General features: G+C 39.6%; 1 protein-coding gene across 1 annotated transcript in view; it reads left to right on the plus strand.

Moving 5' to 3' along the window:
* The window catches only part of adgrb3 (adhesion G protein-coupled receptor B3), a 205,243-nt gene that overhangs the window by 100,616 nt on the left and 81,061 nt on the right, over positions 1–23,566 (plus strand). Inside the window, exons 2-5 of the mRNA XM_016235403.1 lie at positions 8,531–8,641; positions 11,841–12,002; positions 15,580–15,744; positions 18,126–18,290. Of these exons, the coding sequence (XP_016090889.1) occupies positions 8,531–8,641; positions 11,841–12,002; positions 15,580–15,744; positions 18,126–18,290 (603 nt within the window). The remainder of the gene's footprint in view (positions 1–8,530; positions 8,642–11,840; positions 12,003–15,579; positions 15,745–18,125; positions 18,291–23,566) is intronic.

A 23,566-nucleotide genomic window follows, 5' to 3' on the forward strand; every position in this document is an offset into this window, starting at 1 on the left:
TCTCAACATCTGCTTGAGCGTTTGATTGAAGCGTTCGACTAGTCTGTTGGTCTGGGGATGGTAGACCGTGGTCCTCAACTGCTTCCCCCGCAGCAGCCGGCAGAGGTCAGCCATTAGCCGGGACATGAAGGGGGTACCCTGATCGCTCAGGATCTCTGCTGGGATGCCGACTCGGCTGAAGAGCAGGAAGAGTTCCTGGGCAATGGCTTTGGCGGTGGCTTTTCAGAGGGGCACTGCCTCAGGGTACCGGGTGGCATAGTTGACGATCACCAGGATGTGTTCATGTCCCCGGGCAGACTTAGGCAACGGCCCCACAAGGTCCATCCCAATGCGCTCAAAGGGCACCTCGATGATGGGCAGCGGTATCAGCGAACTGGGGGGAGGCGTCCTGGGTGACGTCACTTGGCAGGTCGGGGCAGGGTTTGCAGAGACACTTCACTTCGGCCTCCAAGCCCGGCCAGTGGAAGCGGTTGCGGATCCGCTGGATGGAGTTCCCAGCTCCGAGATGCCCTGCCAAGGGATGGGAGTGAGCCAGCTCCAGTACGGTCTCCGTTTTGGTGCGTAGCACCACCAACAATAATTTTTCCTTCCCCCTTCGCTGCACGACACCGTACAGCAGGCCATTTTGCACTACGAAATGCGGGAGAGGGTGGGGACTAGGCTGAACCTCCTTGCCTTCAATGACCTGGACCTGGGTCCATCCATGCTTCAGCCTGTCGTCCTCCCTCTCCCGATCAGCACGGGGACGGGAAGATCCTTCATGAGCCCGACTTCCACCGGCCAGGCGCCAGGAGCGGCCGAAGTGGTCACCCTGCGAGTGGGAACTTGTCGTGTATCCCCGTGGACACAGGTTATGGTGAGGAAGGCTTTATATTTGGTGTTGGGCCACATCCGCCAGCTCAACAGCCTCCACCAGCTCGGAGATGTTGGTTGGGTTCCTCATCCCCACGGCCTGTTGGTGGGATCGGGGAAGGGCTCAGAGGAGACGGTCAATCACCACGCGCTCCGCCACCTGTCCAGCCGATGGAGCCCCCTCCAGCAGCCAGTGCTGCGCGAGTCGTGTGAGTTCGGCGGCCTGGGCACGGGCCGGCAGACGGGGCTTATACTCCCACTCGTGGAACCCCGACTTCCACCGGCCAGGCGCCAGGAGTGGCCGAAGTGGTCACCCTGCGAGTGGGAACTTGTCGTGTATCCCCGTGGACACAGGTTATGGTGCTCGAGGGTCCGGCAGCGGAACGCGTTGAGCGGCGGCAGCGGCACATAGTGCCGCGAGTTCCTGCTCCGTCTCTCCTTGACGGGTGGCGAGGTGCTCAACTATTTGTTGCTGGCGGATGCTAACCTCGGTGAGCCGCTGGAGGATTTCGTCCATGGTGGGGGAGGAGCGCTCGCCTGTAACAGAACCCGGAGACAAAAACAAGGAAAAAAGGTGAGGTGAAGAAGATCGCTTGTCGGTGATTCTTCACTGATTCGCCTGCATTCTCCACCAGTGTAACCAGTGCTTTCTGTGGGAAAAATGAGAGGGCGAGTTAGTGCTCACAGGTTATGGTGAGGAAGGCTTTATATTCTGTTCGGGGGGCGAGAATCTGCGACTGGACCAGAGTGACTGCACTGCCCGATTCCAGGATGGCCCGGAACGGCTTTCCATTCACTTTCACTTCAGCCTCTGGAGCTCCAACCGGCAGGTCGTGGTGCACAATGCAGCCGGCCAGCCAGGTCCGTGCGGGATATGTGGGGACTTCCGTTGGCATGGGCTCATACCACGGAGAGGGAGCCGCCGGCCTGCTTACTGGTCACGGGGTGCCCTCCGGCGCGCGCCGCTCCTGGACCCCCCTCCGGGGAAATGGCAGCGCTCGCTCCCCAGCATTCCGGTGTTGGGCCACATCCGCCAGCTCAACAGCCTCCACCAGCTCGGAGATGTTGGTTGGGTTCCTCATCCCCACGGCCTGTCGGTGGGATCGGGGAAGGGCTCAGAGGAGACGGTCAATCACCACGCGCTCCGCCACCTGTCCAGCCGATGGAGCCCCCTCCAGCAGCCAGTGCTGCGCGAGTCGTGTGAGTTCGGCGGCCTGGGCACGGGCCGGCAGACGGGGCTTATACTCCCACTCGTGGAAGTGCTGGGCGGCACAGATAGGGGATAACCCCAGGCGGGCTAGGATTTCCTTCTTGACCTCCTTATATTGATCGGCGGAGGCGGTGGGAAGAGCGAAGTATGCACGCTGCGCTTCGCCCATCAGCAGGGGAGCCAGCACCCGTGCCCAGTCATCCTTATGCCGTCCTTCCATAGTGGCCGTCGCTTCGAACATTTGTAAGAAGGCTTCTACGTCATCATGAGGGGTCAGCTTGGGTAGCAGCTTCACAAGGAAAAAAAGGTGAGGTGAAGAAGATCGCTTGTCGGTGATTCTTCACTGATTCGCCTGCATTCTCCACCAGTGTAACCAGTGCTTTCTGTGGGAAAAATGAGAGGGCGAGTTAGTGCTCAGTCTCATGGAGGAATCTCCTAGATGGCAGGGCTTGCGTGGCTTATGTAACCGCCGCCTGATGAGGTGCAGCTGTGACTGATCAGCTTGTGATGATGATGGCCAGGTGCTCCTTGCTTGTTTCCAGGGCGACGCTGATGAAGCTTCGGGACGCTCGTCACAATATATACAGTATTTATATATATATATAGGTCAGTGGCCCTTGGCTTGGTATTGTTGGCAGAATTCGACCCTCGGCGAAAACTAATTGAGGAACCCTGCCCTACACCAACCCTACCCCTAAACGTACGCCTTACAAAAAACTTTCCTTTTTTAAATTTTCAAAAACACACTTTAGTCTGTTTTTTATGCCATTTGAATTACAGGGACACAGGAAGTGTCCTCATAAACCACCTTCGCATTGTAATACCTATGTCGTACCCAACGACATTGGGATGTCATCCTCATAAACCACATAAACCAGAGCACACATTTCTAACATTTTGTAAAAATTTGTAAAGTCGCATATATCCCTAAAATAACAATTATTATTAAAGTATTAAAATTATGATTTATTATTATTATTACAGCTAGAATAATCTACACAAGCCAAACTAATTAAACAACAATTTTGGTGTGAAAATGCGTATCAATATTTATCCAAAATATGCCTGTCCTTCCACATTCCAACAATGATGCACCATTTTTTTTTTTTTTTAAAGTTACTCTTTTCAAAAGTTATACTTGGTTACTAAGGAGACAGCAGTGTCAGCAAAGAACATCTTGAGTTGAAATATGAGAAATGTGAGGTGTGAAGACAACAAAGGAAAAGTAAATATCACTTGTGAACAGATTTTTTGTGTGTGTGTCATTTGTAGTGAAGCTGCAATTTTGACAAATCATGCAAAAAGTGTGACAAAACCCTAGAACACCGGCTATGGAATTCTTAGCAAGGCACAGGAAATGGCCATTTAATAAAAAAAAAGACTTTGTGGGAGGGCAAGAAAGACCAAATTATTCTATGACACCTTTGTCCACTGTTATTAGATGCAATAAATAAACTAGTGAGAATGCGAAAAATCGTTTTTTTAGAGAGTCATTTCTACATGGTCAAAAGTTGCCCATATTTGAAACATCCTTATTTGTAGAGAACAGTTCTGTTTCTGTCTAACGCTCTGACAGATGGACTCTCTCAGAGCAAAGGTCTCATGCTCGGTCACACCGACTAAAGAGCTCCGTATCCTTCACAGTATTCTTCACACTTCAAACCTCACAGCTGCCTTGATTACAGCTTTCAGCAGCACCTCTTGTTTAGTGATGTTGGGGATGTGTTTGATGAGCTCTTCATCAGGGTGACGTTTGTGGTTTGAGATCCGTGATTTCAACCCCTGACCTCAGCTGTGCTTACTGTAAACTCGCAAAAAGGCTGCAAAACTGTTCCCACTTGATTTCCAAATGGATACGTATTATCAGGGGTGCACATATGAAAAGCCTACAAAATATTATATCAAATGACAAACTGTAAAATAACAAGTATAATAAACTGTAATATAACAAGTTAAGAGAGCCCTCTGCTATGAACACTAAGGCTGATGATACAAGGGGCAACTTTTTGAGCAATGTTTCTGGGCAACTTTGGGAAATGTTGCCGTCAACAGGCAACCAGGTGAGTCACAGGGCCTATGACTGATCTAAAGTATCCAGATTTGTTAACCTTTCTCAATGGGAAAGTGCCCAAGCAACATTGCTCAAAAAAAGTTGCTTGACAAAATTGCTCAAAACGTTGCTCCGTGTTAATTACTTATACTGTATTTTTACGCGTTGCGATGCATCGTGCCGCGTAAACATAAAACCATGTCTGCATTTGTGATCGGAGAAACGACAAACAACAAGTGCTACTCTACACTGCTCAAAACTTACGCTTGAATCGTCAGTTGCGAATCCTTTAAATATGAAAACGTACTTACAGGCTGTGAATCAGCATTATTTGTCGGCATCATAGACTGTATAGGGTCAGCATGCGTGCCGAAGGGGAAACAGGGGAACTGAATTCACCGGAACACCGACATTGTAGGCTACGCTCCCAGGAAACAGTCCTCGTCCTCCGTAAAATGTGTTGCACACATCTGAATATTTGGTTTGAACTGTTCTGGAACAGTGTTGTAAATACAACTTAACCACTGATTTCAAGTTGGGTCTCTTTTGGAAGACCAAACAAAGTAGTTTAGCTTTCACAACGAAACACACAGCGTCTCCACATCATGGCGGCGGCAACAATACTACAGCGAGAATCAAAGTCACGCCTTCTTTCTTTGCGTATACATATGGAGCTGTGTTATGCAAACCTTCCCACACAGTGACGTAGACATGTGGGGGCGTGTTTAAACGAGGCTTTTTAGGAGGCCGTGGACAAGTCTTAACTTTTATAAAGAATATCTCTTTGAGTTTGAGACCTTAGTCTTTGAAACTTCAGGGATCTTATCTATTCACGAACAGCTTGTAACACTCCAAAGAGAAAGGAAAACTTGAAATTGCATCATATGACCCCTTTAACATTAACTAACAAGCTCAATTAAAATACTGCTAATCATTCACATAAGTGATATTTGTTATATGTGTATGACTATTAGCATCAATTACTTGACATATCAAGGACTTATAACAAAATACAATGAATATACTAATGAATCCCTTTATAAATAGTTATTTTAACTTTAATATAATTTTTTAAAATTTTCTCCCCCTCTCTTTCTCTGACTCACTGTTGCCATGGAAACGTGCTATTGTAGAAGTTATACTAAAGGATTCATTAGGTCTGAAGAGAGTTTGTTATTCTTCCATTGAACAATTGGAGACTCAATCAGTGTAGCCTGATATAGCTTACTGTCTCTAATGGGAACGTCTCTCTCAGACGACATGGATGCGTTTTCTCTGATACCGAAGTAGGCCTATATTGCTTGTGTCCCAAAAGACATTTAGTTTTTTTCTGGTTCGTGCTTTGTCGATACTGCTCTAGCTGGAGAACAGTGGAAGTTAATGAGCTAATTAATTTACATAATGAGAGCACCTGCAATCCCACAATATGTACTGATGACCATACTGGTCTTTTCAGTTGAGAAAATGAAGATTACAGCTTTCAGTTATCAAAAGTACAATCCTGGTGTTAAAGGGACAGTTCACTCAAAAATGAAAATTGTGTCATGATTTACTTTTCAATTTCCTGTTATATTCTAAAATTATAGTTATGTCTGCTATGAAATATGTGGAAAATGTTTGTCTGCAGCCACCTGAAGAAATCAAAAACCTGAACATGAATCTGATAAAAATCATTTAGTAACATCTGAGACTGTGTTGCACTTATGGTGTTTTTATCCATTAATTTGTATGCTTACGTGTTTGTTTATTGACTATTTTCTACTAGACAAAATATTAGTTGAGAAACTATCGTGTTGTTCTCATATTAAAGTACTGTTAAAGAAATGCTCTCATCTTTTGCTAATGAGTTCCTCTTGTACATCAAGATTTCTTGTCCCTGTGTCTGAAGGTGTTATATTTAATTTGAGAGCTAGCAGAGCTTATGATTTCCAGTGAGAAATGACTCAAATTTAAGTCTGTTCTTCACACAAAGCTATTGGAAAACTTCAGAAGACTTAGAATATATTGCACAAGAGATGTATGGACCACTTTTATGATGCTTTTTTTTTCATTTTAGAGCTTGACAGCACATGTCATTATATGGCAAAAACCAGCAAAGCTGGTATTCTTCAAATATTAACCTTTTCTGTTTCACGGAAGAAGAAAAAGTCATGGGTTTGGAATAACATGATTAAATGATGACAGTTAATTTTGGGGTGAGATACTCCAGTAAAGGAATAGTCCACCCAGAAATGGAAATTTGCTGAAAATTTGCTTAAATTATTCAAGATGAGTTTGTTTCTTCTTCAGAACAGATTTGGAGAAATGTAGCTTTACATCACTTGCTTACCAGAGCATCCTCTGCAGTGAATGGTGCTGTCAGAATCCAAACAGCTGATTAAAACATCTAAATAATCCAGTCCATCAATTAATGTCTTGTGAGTCGAAAAGGTGTGTTTGTAAGAAACACGTCCATTATTAAGGTGTATTAACTTAAACCGTCACTTCTGGCCCAAAAAAACGAGCTCAAAATCCACCAACATATTGGTTTGTAACTTGAAAATGGTGATTGATCTCTGCATATTTTCTCTTCTGATTAGACAAGATGACTTTTTCCACTGAAGAAAGCAGTATAATACATAGATGGCTCGTATTTTAGCTGGGAATAACAATTTGAAGTTAAAAACATCTTGATGAATTTATTATAAACATGCAGCTTTTGCTTCACAAGACGTTAATTGATGGACTGGAGTCATGTGGAATATTGTGCTGTTTTATCAACTGTTTAAGGTTCAGCTGTTTGTCGGCCAGAGGATCCATTGGTGAGCAAATGCTAAATTCCTGTGTTTTAAATGTAGAAACTCATCTACATCTTGGATGGTCAGAGTATGAGTAAATTTCCAGCCAATTAAAATTTTTGAGTGGCCTGCTTGGAACTTCCATGCCAGGACTGAAGCAGCAAAATGTAGAAAATTCCTTATTTGTAATCCCTACACACATTCCCACTTGTAAGATCTTCAAATGCAGTTCCAGTGTGGCATTGTGTCAGAGAAATAAAAATGTGTTGCTTGAGGACAGCCCCTTGCACCCACACTAATGTTTTTGTGACTTATGTTGCAGTGACATTGCTATAATTTATACAGTATGTTATGTTCTGTGAGCATGGGCGAGGCAGTGCTTTGAATTTGTTTGCTTTATTTAGTTTTTTTTTTAAAGTTGTACTGGAGAAAGCAGAAAGGGAGTGGGGAAATGCTCTGGGCCCACCTGGGTCAAGGACAGAGCCATAAACATGTGTATGACCAAATGGCTCTTGCGACCGCAGGCCTGAAGTCTTCCATAACTGCATTATATACTCAGTGTAGCTTTTAAACACAGCCTTTCACCTCAAACCTTTGCTTCTCGCTGTTGTAACATCAAGGTTTCTGTTTTTAGGGTGTTAAACTTGAAGTAAAAGACATTGTGTCTTCTTTTACCTCTCACATCAGTGAAGTAATTCCCAATTAGCAATGGAAGCATGGCTGTGTCTTACTGCTTACTGATCTGTTTCAACTCCATCTATGAAACATGTACTGAAAACAAGACTGCAACCCCCTAAAGATAAAAACAAATGTTTTATACATGGATTGAGACAAGTAAAAATAGAAGGAAGTTTCATTAAGGGTAACAGTTATGCTCGCTGTGAGGCTTTTCGAATGAGGACATTTTATTTGTTTCTAACAAAACAGTTTTAATTAATTAATTGCTTCTGATAAGAACAAAGAGAAATTAGCCGTATTGTTGTGCTGAAAAGAGTGTAATTAATCCAAAATGAGTGATACACAGCTTAGCATACAATTGCGAGATAATTCATCTTTTGATATTCTGTTAGATATAACAGCACATAATTCCTTTACTAATTCTGGGTCTTAACTAACTAATTATTCCAAAAGCCTGGATCTGTTGCAGGCACTGTGGATCAATCTAGCATGTCCATGACACCCCCCTTCCCTCGCCACCCCCCTTCCTTCCTCTGTGGCTTTCCAATGGCTTACACATTTTCCTTTCTCTTTTTTTATACTTTCTTTTTTTTTTTTTCGGGAGGGGAGGGGTGGAGGTTAATTCAACGTCATGTTAAAAAGCTAATGTAAGTTGATTTTGCATGTGTTTCTATGTGTCATAGCTGTGCTTCTAAGCTCAATTAATACTCCCAGCTCACCACTGATAAACCATTCTGTGCACTGTTCTTTGCTTTCCTAGAAAGGCTAAAGCTAAAAGACAAGAGTGACAAGTTAAATAAAGTTGTCCATGTGTGATATACTTTTATTTTGTTGTAAAGCCATGTACCGCGAGCCACCTACGTTCCAGAATTGTGCTAAGCTCTTTTTTTTCCCTTTTCTCTCTCTCTTTCTGAAGATTTTGTATCAAAGTCTAGTTTTCATGAACCTCTATTCTGTCCCTAGAATATGGAATGATCGGAGAACATACTGTAAAAAGTCAGCGGCCAAGATCAGTACATGACACAAAGGGCCTACAGGAGCGAGATGAATCTGCTAAATTTATGGCACAAACTGGTAATACAATAGTTATGTTTCTTTCCTTTCCTATGTAAACTAAACTTAATTTTCATCTTAAGTCACTTGCATGCTATCTTCTGTACTGCACCTTTAAGTGACAATGTTTATTTACCATATTTATTTTTTGTCCCTCTTCCACTTGGTTAATACATTGAGGAAAAACAACAGAATTGGCCATTTCTGCAAATTGACACCATGCTCAATTGGACTTCTGGTTTCTATTTGTTTTGATAGATTTTATGACTTTTTTTAAACCACTAAAAGCAATACATATAACCCAGACTCGTTAAAACACAAATTAATTAAGTGGCAATTAAATGGTTAACATTAAACATTTGTGGTTATCCAGCTGTTTTAGAGGTGAAATAACCCTGACATATTACCTTTTAAAGTGCCAAAAAAACAAGGCCTCTAGAAACGTTAAGATGCTTTCCCTTTCTTTTTCTTTGCTTTAATTTCCCTGTTTTTCTTTTTTGACTTCATTTGTTTCCTGCATGTACTCCATATGATCTGTAGCTATTATGGGGAGGGACGTTAAGCAGCCATCTTATTTTGTTTTAAGTTTTGCACCTTTTGTATATTTGTGACATCTATGTAGCACTTAATATCGTTTAAGTTGCAAATCATTGTGCATACTAAACCTTAACAACCTTGTTTCCATTCCAATCAGTCATTTATGTGTTTCTTTATTTCCATTTATAAATGAAAATCTGACCAGAATGTCATTCATCCTACATTTAGTTTCTCATTTTCAGATTGTCAGAGTTGTTGTACCACTTCATCCAGAGTTGATCCACCTTTCGATCTAATCTAATCTCTGAGAATGGCAGAGGTCCATATTGTCCATATGTACCCAAGGTCATTGCCAGTAGATTCTCTGGAAGTTAGTACAAACAAACCAATCTTGAGTGTACAAGCAACCAAAAATGTGCATACATTTTGAGCATATAAGCCTAAATTATTTAATGCTCATTAGGCTTTAACTGAACTGTTTTAACTAGACTTGACTTAAAAATAATAAAAATAAAAAATAAATAAAACAATGAAATCAATTATTTGTTGATTAAAACATTAACTCCCGGTTTCACAGACAAGGCTTAAGCCTAGTCCCAGACTAAAATGGAAGTCTGAGCTGTTTCAACTGAAAGAAACTTGCACTGATTGATCTTAAAATATATCAGTGCCTTTGTTTTGTCTCAAGAGGGACACCAGTAATGTTTTTTGTAAGGCACGTTTATAAAAATGACTTAAATGTCCTAATTGAACTATGGCCTAATCCTGGTTTAGTCTAAGCCCTGTCTGTGAAACCAGGCCTAAATGTTTAAGTTGAATATTTTCCTTCTCATACTATCCCTTTATTCAGCATCACATGGCAATCGGATTGTTATACTGTGGATATTGATAACATGTGCTTTTAGGGAGACAGTTTTCTTGCTTCTCTGGAAATCAAATGTCTTATTAGTGCTTGGTCTTGCCATGCAATTGCTCATTGGGAATTACAGGCGATCCAGAGTGTAGTATTTAGTGAACAGATATAAAGCACAAAGCTAATCTCTATGTGTTTGCCAGAAAGCAGCCTATGCTTTTAAACCAACAATTATATCAACTTTATTTAGCAATCATGTATTCTAATGCCAGCAAACAATGCCAATGATTGAATTGATATTACAGTTGATAAATCATAATTTTTCCAGCTCAGAACCATAATCAAACGGAACTTCTAACAGCTTTGATTGCTTGGATTCCACATAGAAAGTTCTTCCATCAAGTGATTCTCAAATGTGACCAACGCTGCCGAAAATTGCTGTGATCTGCTGAATATGCTGGGGGAAACGCAAACCATCCCTTTTTTCTCTACAATCTCCAATTCTAATTGATTTCGCTTCAAAGAGACAAGAAGCTTTAGCATAAATCCATGAGATCTGAGATCTAAAAGAGCGAAGTGCAGTCTAGACAGCGGGCCAGAGGTCTGTTCTTCTGTGCAACTGTAGTTAGTAGAAAACTAACTCTCATCAAAGATCATTCTCTAACTTTTAGAAGCCATTTTGCATGCATTCTGCATAGTTTATCATATTTTATATATTTCATCTATTAGTTTTGTTTGCCTTTTTCCTTTCAGTTTATTTCATCTAATTGGTTGCATGTATGATTTAAAAATATAAATATGAATTTAAACCTTAGTACTTTTAGGATGCTAATATAATTAAAGCTTCCATTATGATATTTATTTTGTGGCCACATATTCAAATGGATATGATCCTGCTTTGAATATGCATAGATGTATCGTTCATAAATGCCAATCAGAATTTTGAATGTTTTTGATCTGTCAATGCAATCTTTCAATATATTTGTAGACTGTATTATGTTTAATGCCATTATTAAATATGGGCCATCCACCAGGACAAGTTTGCTCATTTGTGCTTCTAGAAATCTTCCTTCCTGCAGAGTTTAACTGTGTCTGAAACCAAAGGCAGATTTTACTTCCCAGTCAATGATTTAACAGACAGGTACTTCCTAAGGAAACCGGTTTGAAACTGCACCATAATGTCATGTCTAATGATCTAGAACAAATTCAAGTGAGCTTAGAGATAACCTAATGAATAGTTAATGCTTATTTCTCAGCTGAAATGGAATCATAAGTTAAGTTTTAAACTATATCATCATAAGTTATCAATTATATTTATAAACTAAACTTTCAATTGCTCTGTCAGACATCATTTTTATTCCTATAAGCTACCACATGGAGGAAACCTTCTTTATTCTTTAAAATATAAGTTAAGTCATACAGATTTGAAATGACATGATGGTGGGTAAATGAAGACTTTTTTTTCAAATTAAAACTTAGTAGACAGGATGTTAGCATTTTTCCAGTTTTGAAAAGCCAAACACATCTAAACCAAGCTAATCAAGGATCTAAATTAATAAATGTGTTGAACTCTGCAGAAAAGTAGATCTCTATGAGCAGGACTGGGCGTCTCTGCTCTGGGACAATGAAAGTCCTTCAGGCAGGATCATATCAAATAAGACCTGATGCTCCTTTTGAGCTCGTCCCAATTTCTCTTGGAGCCTTTAAGATTTACTGTGGCTTCTTAGTGTGTAACTTAGTGAGGCCCCTCCTGCTCCTACTGGCTCCACCCCCTCGGGGTGTCACATGACCATGTTACTGCTTTTAACTGGTGTCACCCTTCTCCTACAGGTGACCCTGGTGCTGAGGAGTGGTCCCAGTGGAGCTCTTGCTCAGTTACATGCGGTCAAGGGTCGCAGGTGCGAACAAGAACATGTGTCTCACCATACGGATCACACTGCAGCGGCCCTTTAAGAGAATCCAGGGTGTGCAATAACACTGCCCTCTGCCCAGGTAGTGTTAGTCACAGACACTGGACTGTCCTTCAGAATCTGTATCTTTCATCATTCTGGGCAGAAAATTGCTGTCATTATTTATTTATTTGCTGTTATTGCTTCATGTTAAATTTTTATGTGAAATGCATTATTATAATTTTCAGAATTATTATTTATCTTTGTGTCTGCTCTGATTTTTCCACTTGTGTATTTAGTCATTCATCTTCATTTGTTTGTTTTATGTTACTTCATCAATTTTCTCATTCTTTGCCACTCTTTTCATGTCCCTCTTCACAATGTGTGACTTAGCCGAGCTTTTTATATAATTCCAACACAAACCTTGCTGTAACACAAAGCGAGAGAGTGTTTGTTGGTGCATTCATATGAAAAATGTAGAAGAAAGGCGAAAAAGACTAATCTATCCCCCTGTGGCCAGAAAAGCGACCTAAATTACCCTCTTGTTTTAAAATCTTTAATTACTGGAGGTATCGACCTTTAATTCATCATTTTCTGAGGTGCCATCTTAATGGAGTTAGGCTCAACGATACTTCAGCACCATTGAACTTGCTGTCACTGGCTAACTGGATTTTTATTTCAAGTAAAGAGCGTGAAAAGAGGCTTGTTGTTTTTTCCCCCTTCATCATGAGCTCTGAAAATGCAGTTCAGCTCTTTTAGGACTTTTGGTATCGGTAAATTAATGCTGTTTACATGTTACCTCAGCAGCATTGAACTTATGTCACAAGCTAACTGGATTTTTATTTTTAAGTAAAAGGGCATGAAAAGAGACTTGTTTTGTTTACACCATTAGCTCTAAAAATGGCAATTCAGCTCTTTTATGATTTTTTATGGCTAAATCAATGTGGATTACACAGCATTATAGATATACAGCTTTTCCCTACATCATGAAAAATATACAGACACATCTCACTGTCACGTGCTATATATATATATATATATATATATATATATATATATATATATATATATATGTATGTGTGTGTGTGTGTGTGTGTGTGTGTGGAAATTATTATTGATAGTGAAATCATTGTTAGTTTTAATAATTTGGTTTATAAACAGCAATCTTTGACCATGCTATATATATAAATGGCTAATAAAAATGGCAATGTCATTTATCTAATCTAAAATGGCTATGAAATTTTGCTTACAGTCAAGGAAAGGATTTATAAATATTGTTAATTAACTTTTCATGAACATAAATTTAAGCAACATTAATGAGCTGCTTTGCATCCAAGATTAAAAATGGTGTTCACATTTGCCATTGAGTGCAGAATTTCTCAAAACCAACTCAAAAAATCTTCTCAGATCAGTTTGGTGTCGGAAAAGGCTTGGAGGCACATATAAATGACAGGGCTAGACTAGAGCTTAAGGGATTGGAAATAAGACCACCATGTCTCTTGAATGCTCAAATAAAACCATTTATTCCCCTTCTGGACTAACTTGGACAGCAGCCTAATTGAGCACAACATTGCGTTTCTTTTGAGGGCAAACCTTATTTACATAATTTTACTGTTATGCAGCAAAATAAAATCATTAGGGGAATAAGTTATGTACTAGTACACAAGGCTTTCACACTACAGTATGTGTTTTATAGATTGGGAAAGTTCATATAGCCAGCTGCAAATATAAGAGAAATAAAAAAAAATAATAAAAAAGACTCATCCCAGCTAATCCACTTAACTTTCTAGACAGCTTTTGAGACAAATAAAAAAAATTGATATTTAATTGAATTGAATATTAAGTGGCGACCAAACACAGTAAATAAAATAAGCAAAAATGTCCTTAAAGGAAAGAATTTTGATATAGTAAAATAAACCGAAATAATATGGCTGAATAGGATAATTGGCTAAATTTAATGTTGTCTTGGACAGTTTTTTTCTTGGTTTTCACTGATGAGGGGATGTCAAAAAGCTGACCATGTTGGCATTTACCTAACTTACTTACCTAACACTACAGGTCAATAATAATAATTTTTTTTTTTTTACGTTTTAAAAGAAGTTTCTTATGCTTACCAAGGCAGCATTTATTGATTAAAAATACACTAAAATCTTTTTAGTGTATGTTTTCTATTATAATATTTTAGAATGTAATACATTTTTTGATGGTAAAGCTGAATTTTCAGTAGCCATTATTCCAGTCTTCAGTGTCTCGTGATCCTTCAGAAATCATTATAGTATTCTGATTTGGTTCTCAAGTGACGTCTTATGATGATCAATGTTGAAAACAGTTGTGCTGCTTAATATGTTTGAGGAAACCAAAAACTATTAAGCATCTTTGCTGAATAAAAGTATTAATTTCTTTGGTAGTGTAGCTAACTTCAAATACATTTGCACAAAAATACTGTAGAACTGGATGTACAGACTTTTTAGACTATTTTTTTTTTTTTACGTTTTAAAAGAAGTTTCTTATGCTTACCAAGGCAGCATTTATTGATTAAAAATACACTAAAATCTTTTATTATAATAAAAAATCTTTTTATTAAATCTTCTATTATAATATTTTAGAATGTAATACATTTTTTGATGGTAAAGCTGAATTTTCAGTAGCCATTATTCCAGTCTTCAGTGTCTCGTGATCCTTCAGAAATCATTATAGTATTCTGATTTGGTTCTCAAGTGACGTCTTATGATGATCAATGTTGAAAACAGTTGTGCTGCTTAATATGTTTGAGGAAACCAAAAACTATTAAGCATCTTTGCTGAATAAAAGTATTAATTTCTTTGGTAGTGTAGCTAACTTCAAATACATTTGCACAAAAATACTGTAGAACTGGATGTACAGACTTTTTAGACAAGAAAACTTTAAAAAATACTTTTTAATAAACCTATTTATTTTGCTATTCCATTAGAACCAATTTTTGGTTCACAACCCACTTGTTGAAAACTACTCATCTAGTCCATCTGTATACCTTTAAATACAAGTAAAAAGAATGGCATACTGTATGTTTGGTGACATCAACTTTTATCTCCTTATAGATGAGAGTCCAACCGCAAGTAATAAAGCTTCCTGTTAATGGCAGTCATTGAGCTGGTTTTTGCAAAGTCCGGCTTTCCATGAGTGCTTCAATGAGACTTTGTTTTTAATTAATGCCCTTTGAGTGGGATTGGAGTTTTCATTATACAGTAAGAGCATTAGAGAGGGGGATTTGATGTTTGAAGGGGAAACGGTGCCCAGCAGTCTTGACACTGATGACTGGATTAAGCCCCAGTAAGTGCGCACGCAGAACACACACCTGGGACTTTGATAAGTAAGCTAAGAGAGCTGAGACGAATTCAGCACGGCCTCTGCAGCCCTCCCGGCGCGTCTTTCATCACGCTAAGACAAAAGAATGTCATCAGCCGTGGTGCTCGGGATGGGGGTAGAGTGGTATGGGATTGGGAAAGGTAAATTGTAAAGAAAAGGGGAAATGATGCAGTTGTTTTGATTCATTGCGGCTGTGTAACAGCTGTTGATAAACAGGCTCGCTGAGTCTGTGCTGGAGGTGTTTCACTGCTGCATTTGAATGAGGCTGCGTGTGGGGGGGGTGTGAATGCCGTGAGCAGTGTGTATGTGTCTTAACTCTTGTCCTCTGTTGGCAGTGCACGGTGTGTGGGAAGAGTGGTCTCCATGGAGCCTCTGCTCTTTCACCTGTGGGCGGGGTCATCGCACCCGCGCTCGGATGTGCACTCCACCCCAGCATGGAGGAAGAGCGTGTGAGGGACCCGAGACCCAGAGCAAACTCTGCAACATTGCCCTCTGCCCAGGTCTGTGTGCTTCAGATGCACTGCTTTCTCCCATCCTCATGTCTCATCTCGCCTCACCTTATCTGTTCTCTTGTTTCCTTTTCTCCTCTTGTCTCTAACTTTCTGTTCGATTCTGTATTGTTCTCTTCTATTCTTTTCCACTCTTCTTGTCTTATCTCATCTTCTATTCTCTTGTATCACCTGTGCTATTCTCTTCTCATCTCATTTTGTCTCATCTTGTCTGTGCTCTTCTTTTCTCATCTTGCATCGTCTCATCTCTTCTTGCTTTATCTCAGCTGTGCTCTTCTCATCTGTTGTCTTCTTTTGCTTCTCCTGTTCTGTTTTCTTGTCCTCTCTTCTCTTTCATGTCTTAATTGTGCTCTTCTCTTCTCATCTTGTCTCTTCTCGTCTCATTCTTTGTGCTCTTCTTTTCTTTTTTTCATCTCATATCTCTTCTTCAGTGCTCTTCTCCTCTGTTATCTCATTTTCTCGTTTTCTATTCTCTCGTATCTTTTATCATCTTATCTTTTCTCTTCTTGTCTCACGTCTTTTCCATGTTTCTTCTCCTCTTGTCTTTCCTTTTGTCTTCTCTTCTTTTCTTGTCTTGTCTCTCTTCTCTATGGAGTCATTCTCTCTCTTTTCTGAATCTGATGCCTCCATGTTCCCCTGAGCCTCTTGCTTTTCTAGCCATTCTCTAACCGTAATCAATTTTGTTATAAATTGAAGACCACTCCACTAATTTGGATGCGGTTGTGTGAGCCATCGTCCTCCGAGAATGATTTGGTGGAATTAGGCCTGATATGGAAGCCCCTCAATGTTTGATCCCATCTATAAAGAATCAAAGCTCATCTCACATGGAGGTGGCTCTGGGGAGTAAGCAGCAGCTGCCAGCAGTGGAACATTACAGGATCAATTACAGAATAGTTTATTACGTGGGACAGAGAGGGAATGGATGCGCTCACAAGGATTCTTGGCATGTTGAAAGCAGCCACGTGTGGCATGCAATAAAACCTGCAAGGCTGAGAGAAACACTGTTTCAGACTCAACCTACCACATAACTAAAGTAAAAATCACATAAGCACAATTGACTGTGAATGATAGCCACTTAGAGTTTCTATACACTATAGATGGGTAAGTACTGTAACAGATTGTCTAATCTTGGTTATTGTTGGTCTCATGCTTTAAAAGTCTCATCCCATTCAGCAAAAAAAAGAAGCAATTAGCTCCGCTTAACACCTCTGTGTTGTGTTTTGTAGCATCAGCTCACCCAGAGCTTGTGCTGTTGCCAGATTCTGGCTTGCATATTTTGGTCTGAGGCTTTTAAAGTTGACCTCAGGGCTCAGGTGTGATGAAAAGCCTCCACTGTTTTCAACAAATTTCTTCTGGATTGAGAGTGTAACGAACCACAAGCCCAGAATTTTCACTATAGGAGTAGCTGTTACTGGGTCATGTTGGCTAGTTAGTGAGCTATCTAAGGCACTCAGGCAATATTATTACCTCTTTCCCTGGGGCTAATGGGGTTATTCAGGCAGACAGTAGCCCTACTTCCAAATGTATGCAATCTTTTTTTTCTTTCTCTCTCTCTCCGTTTCATATATCATATCTGTTCTGATCCTGATTGTATTCTAATTGAAGCACTCGTATTCAAATAATTGTGAATTTTTCAATACTAGCAGAAATTATAAAGAAGCAAATGTTCCATATATGACAAAGTTAACCTGAAAGGTGAAATGTGTCATTTCTGTTCCAAACAGAATTCCTGATAAAACTCGATTATTGCATATCTATAGAAAAAATATGAATGGTTCTTGCCAGGGCAGAAGGTACCACCATGATGCAAGATTGTTGTGGGTAGTTTCCAGAGCATTGCTATGTGATTGCTTAGGTGTTCTTTTTTTATTTTTAGCATGTTGCAATGAGGTTGTTCTAAGTGGGTGCTAGGTTACCCATGTCCAAAATCACATGCACCATTGCATAGAAAATAATTGTACCCCTGCCAATGAAATACTAAAACACCACTAATGTTTTCAAACATTTACATTTATGCATATGGCAAAAGCTTTTACCCACAGCTTCTTGCACTGAAAGGAATACATTTTATTAGTTAATGCATTATCTGGGACTCAAACCCATGACCTGTTGCAAGCAACATGCTCTATTATTTGAGTAGGTGTTATGCTAAGTAGGACCAGACAAACGGTTTCAATTCCATTTGGTACCACTAGTGGCACAGTAATTACACACTTCACCTTATATTAGGACAATATGGCAGGTAAATTCAACTTAATCAGAAGATGCTAAACCTAAATGTTCTAAACCCAGCTTCAGAAACTATACTTCTCTCAATATTTTCTCTTCTCCATTTGGGATGCTGTTTTTGCATTCTGCATGGGTGCCCACAGTGGACGGGCAGTGGCAGGAGTGGAGTGCGTGGAGCGATTGCTCAGTGACCTGTGCCAATGGAACGCAACAGCGGAAGAGGCAGTGCTCAGCGGCTGCTCATGGGGGATCTGAGTGCAGAGGACATTGGGCGGAGAGCAGAGAATGCTCCAACCCTGAATGCACAGGTACGACTCAGGATCCTTCTAAATCTCATTAACTCAAAGCGAAATCTAGGTGTATATTTTTCTTTCAGTATTTTTAAAGGGGTTTTCTCTCTTGGATATCCAAAAAGGAGAAAAGATAAATATATTTTAGCAGTAGGACAGTTTTAATAACCCCATTAATTATTTGATGAACACATTTATTATAGAGCGCTTCAGTGATTGCATATTTTTGTAGGCCATCCCGTAAGTTAGCATCACCCTAGTTCTCTTGACAAAAAACTTTGATTTCTTTGTACCCCAGGCTAACTACAGTATGATATCATATCAACAGTAAAGACGCCTCTTCTATATACTGTAAGTCGAGCATTAGCTTAAGTCTGTGTTGATAGACCATAGCAGTGGGTCTTGCTTGAGAGCGCATACTCAGTATGCCTGGCAGGTATTTCTTTAAAACACACTGGGGCCCCTCAGCATGATGCTTGTAAGCTGTAAGACTCTTGCTCTACATGGTTCATGATAACAGAGAGTCTCAGTGAGTTTGAAGCTGCTTACAGGGTGAGATGCGCTATGTTGTAGCTTCAAAGTTAAAATGGAAAATGTTTTGTTTATCATGTGCCTATACCACTGTAGCGTCTGCATAGGATCATGCATGATAGTTGGACTGTTTATGGCTTAAAAGACCCCTTTTAGCCTTTTGACATTTGCATATAAATTACAGTTCTGGTCAGAGATGTTACGTTGTATAGGGGTTTTAAATTGCCAAATGGTTCTTCGCCGTCAAAGAAGATTAGAACCAGCCCCACGGGCATCCTGCAATCTGATTTCAAACACATTCCACAAAAAGCTGTAGATGGCCAAACGAACACACACACACACACACCCAAACTAACACACACACACACATAAAGACATTTCTTTATTTTAGACTATAATTAATCAGTTATAATTGTATCTGGTATATGCATGTGGTGTGTACATTCCCTTGTTAGATTAGATGAGTTACCACTCGTTATCTGTATTAGTCAAAGCCATAAAACACTTATATTCAGGTGTATGTATGTATCTTTGGTTTAATCTATTCCAAATGGTTGCTTCTTGGTATCAATGTTACCTGTTTTTCATTTCTCGGACAATGACGTACAGTATGTGATTGTGAAACGCATCATATGACTCGTACGATATTTTGGGTTAAAACTACGGATATTCCAGACCGGCCATAAAGCATGCAAATGAGCCATAAAACAAGAGACAAAGAAAAGATTCTCCCGCTCAAAATCCATGGCTCTCATTGGCCAGCACACACAGAATAGAAATTCTCAAAAGCGATCAGCCCAAAATAACTTTGCTCAGAAAACTTCTTCTTCGTTTGAGACAACACCTTTCAGGACTCTCAAGACCTTCCTCTTGAGTTTTATTTTCCGGCAGTTTTTACTTTCAAGTAACGTTAGTCGCTGTGGACTTCTTCTTCAGAGGAACCAGAAGTAAAAACTTCCAGCTGACTCCTCACGAACTCATCAAAAGAGCTCCGTTATCTACCGCATCCGGACTCTTCTTCAGCAATTGAAACCAATGCAAGTAACCGCTTCAAATTATTCAGATGCGTGTTTAAATTTCAGTCCCTTTTAAGGTGATTTTTGGATTCTTTGATGATTTTCCATGGTTGTGGTTAAGTGATGTGAAATACTGCCATTCTTTTCTATTCTCTATCTTTTCCTTACTTTGTTTCATTCTGTGTATATATGTTTTAGTTAGTTATATGTTCGATATAGTTTCATTTAATTAAATCCCTTATATTCACAACGAATTGTCTCTGTTTACTGTTCACAGTTCCAAGTCAATGAATGTTTGAACCCTTGCTACATTTGGCTAAGAATTACTGCTAGCACTGTACAAAGAAGGACAGTTTATTGTTCCGTGGCCAGAAAATAAATATTCCTTGAATTAATAAATGATTATATTGTCTGCTCGGTGGACGGACAGATCAAATAATTGTAATATTGATTCTGCTACAGTTAATTCGAAGATATAATCTAAATATTTATTATGAATCATAACCAGTTATAATTCGTCATAAATATTCCCCTTTTTAGAGCTAATAAATAATAATAAACGTTACACCACAGAGCATCGGATTGGTAAAAATGTAATGTCACATTAACTATTTATTTTCCAGTGTTCACATCTGAAATGTCTATATGTTTTTTATATATATTTCAGATCACTTACATTGTTAAAATATTCAGCATTCAAAAAGTAATCAACTGTGATGTTGTGATGATGAAGTTTTGATATATGAGGTGAAAATGTGAGATAAAAAGTAAAAACTACAAGAAATAAAGTTATATTTGTTTATTTTTTTAAACAAATATTACTTTTTAATGGGGTCATATGATGCAATTTAAATTTTTCCTTTCTCTTTGGAGTGGAGCTCTTGGTGCATAAAGAAGATCTGTAAAGTTGCAAAGACTAAAGTATCAAATCCAAAGAGATATTCTTTATAAAAGTTAAGAGTCAACCACGCCTAACTAAAATGGCTCGTTCTAACATGCCCCCACATGTCTACGTCACGATGTGGGAAGATTTGCATAACGCCGCCCAAATGTTCACGCAAAGAAAGAAGGCGTAACTTTTATTCTCGCTGTAGTATTGTTGTTGCCGCCGCTGCCATGTCGTGAAGGCGCTGTGTGCTTCGTTGTGAAAGCGAAACTACTTTGTTTGGCCTTCCAAAAGAGGACAATATTCGCTTTGTCATGCCTGGAGCTGATCCGTGCTGGTTGCTGAGGAAATACATCAACTTCGTGCTGTGGATCACCGGATCATCTTTCACCGTGGATGAAGCGGCGTCCAGCCCGGGGTCGCCACATGTGGTTGCCGCAAGCCTGCCGGCCTCAACTCACTCTAGCCCGCCGTGTGTGACACTGTGTTTCGTTGTGAAAGCGAAACTACTTTGTTTGGCCTTCCAAAAGAGGACACGACTAGAAATCAGTGGTTAAGTTGTATTTACTTACAACACTGTTCCAGAACAGTTCAACTCAAATATTCCGATGTGTCCAGCGCATTTTATGGAGGACTGCTTCCTGATCCTGGTAGAGTAGACTACAATGCCGGCTGTTCTGACTCACAGACTGTAAGTACGTTTTTCATATTTAAAGAATTTGCCAAAAAATATAAATTTTTAGTCACACAATGTGACATTTCAAAACTATCAAAAAGGGTCAAAATGTCTATATATTTCACTTGGAGTTGCAGGTGAAAATGTGAGATAAAAAGTCAAAACTACAAGAAATAAAGTCAAAATAATGTGAAATAGTCAACTTTACCTTCTTATTAGAAATGCAAATCTGTTTACTGTATATCTGAAGGTCATTTAAGAGAAGCTGTGAAAATAGATAGACTAAGGATGAGAAATGTTTGCCTTTGAGTGGTAGAATATTTATTTGCTTGAATGCTTATACAAGTTCAGATATTAAGACACTTTTATTGAGGTGGCTTGATTAAAGGCTTTTTTATGAAGCTGTGTAGAGGTCAAATACTGTATCTATCAGTGCTTTTATATGATTTGACCGTATTTATTGATTTCAGAGTAACATTCCAGCAGCCTCCACATAGTCTAAATGTTAATGTAAATGTGTCCTTGAACACTAGTGTACATTCAGCACAGGTGAATGCTAGTTTACAGGTGAACATGTCCTTTCTCACGCATGATTTATAGCACAGCTGAGGGCAACATCTGTCTTTTTTTCGTTTTTCCCTTTCCAATGGCAAGAAATAATATTTTACTCCGTTCATTAGATGCCCGTAAAATTTCCTGAAGCCTTTTAAAACGTTACCATAAAATGTGTTTCAGGACTGGCAAAGTGAGGAAAATTATTATCCCAGTTGCAGGGCACCCTCACGCTCGTAAAGCAGAGACTAATATCAGATCATTGCAAGTGTCGTGGTAATGATTTTATTAATTAAATCAAGTGCGAATTCTGCCAAAAGTCTAGTTTTATTGCATCTCTGGCCTCTAGAGCATGTCAACATGACAAGAAACTGGATGGTTTTTAATGCGCCAAACCCTCCTTTGCAAACGAGTGTGTTTTATAATGTTCCGCACTGTATTTCTCTGAATTCTTTAGCTTTCACAGAAGATGGCTCGAATAACTTTTAAGAGTGCACATCCACATAAAGATGCAATGTCATTTTCGAGCTTGAAAGAGATGGAATGTAAGAAACGATGAACAGAATAAGATGATGCACACCATCTACGTTCAGGGGTTGGACAAAATAATATGAACACTCATTATTATAGAGGTTAATATCATTTGTGTAGGCTGCCATTAAAGGTCAAATTTGGTCGAAAGGTCGAATGCTGTGACTGTACTCTTTGCATCTGTATTCTTTATATTGTATCTAGCTGTGTTTAGTGTAAATCGTGGATGAAATGGGTGATTTGATAGACTTACAAAAAGGGTAAATGATTGGAGCCTGTTTAGCAGGATCATCTGTAACCTTAACGGCCCAATTGTGTATAATGTTTTAAAGGGGTCATATGATGCGATTTCAAGTTTTCCTTTCTCTTTGGAGTGTTACAAGCTCTTGGTGCATAAAGAAGATCTGTAAAGTTGCAAAGACTAAAGTCTCAAATCCAAAGAGATATTCTTTATAAAAATTAAGAGTCAACCACGCCTACCTAAAACAGCTCGTTCTAACACGCCCCCACATATCTACGTCACTATGTGGATTTATTAGCATAATGCCGCCCAAATGTGCATGCAGAGAAAGAAGGCGTGGTTTCAGGAACAGCAATCGTGTTGATGCAGCCATGTCAGGGAGACGCTGTGTTTCAGTGCAAAAGCAAAAGCACTTTATTTGGCCTTCCGGAAGTAGATGCAATTAGGAATCATTGGTTAAGATTTATTTACAACAGAACAGCACAACCCAGATGTTCGAATTTGTGCAACGCATTTTATGGACGACAGTTTTTTTAACCTAAGAGTACAAGGCTGGCTGTGCACAAAGGCTATTAAAAAAAATATATAAATAAATAAATTCAGACTTTGCTATGACAATCTGGCGCTTCTGAAACAGCGACTGTAAGTATGTTTTGTTATTAATCTAAGTATTTGCTATTGACTGTTCAAATGCGGAGTTTTGCGCAGCGCAGAGTAACGCGTCGTATGTGTGAGGGGAACAGGGTCACATCACAGGAGAGTGAACTGCCTGTCAGAAACCATAGCACGTCAGCTGTCTTAACCGCGGCTTGTGTACTGCATCATCACTGTGTCTGTCACGCGACTCTGTTGCCCTTTCAG

Source organism: Sinocyclocheilus grahami, unplaced genomic scaffold (genome assembly GCF_001515645.1).
Source record: "Sinocyclocheilus grahami isolate Dianchi unplaced genomic scaffold, SAMN03320097.WGS_v1.1 scaffold466.1, whole genome shotgun sequence".
Taxonomy (NCBI): Eukaryota; Metazoa; Chordata; class Actinopteri; order Cypriniformes; family Cyprinidae; genus Sinocyclocheilus; species Sinocyclocheilus grahami.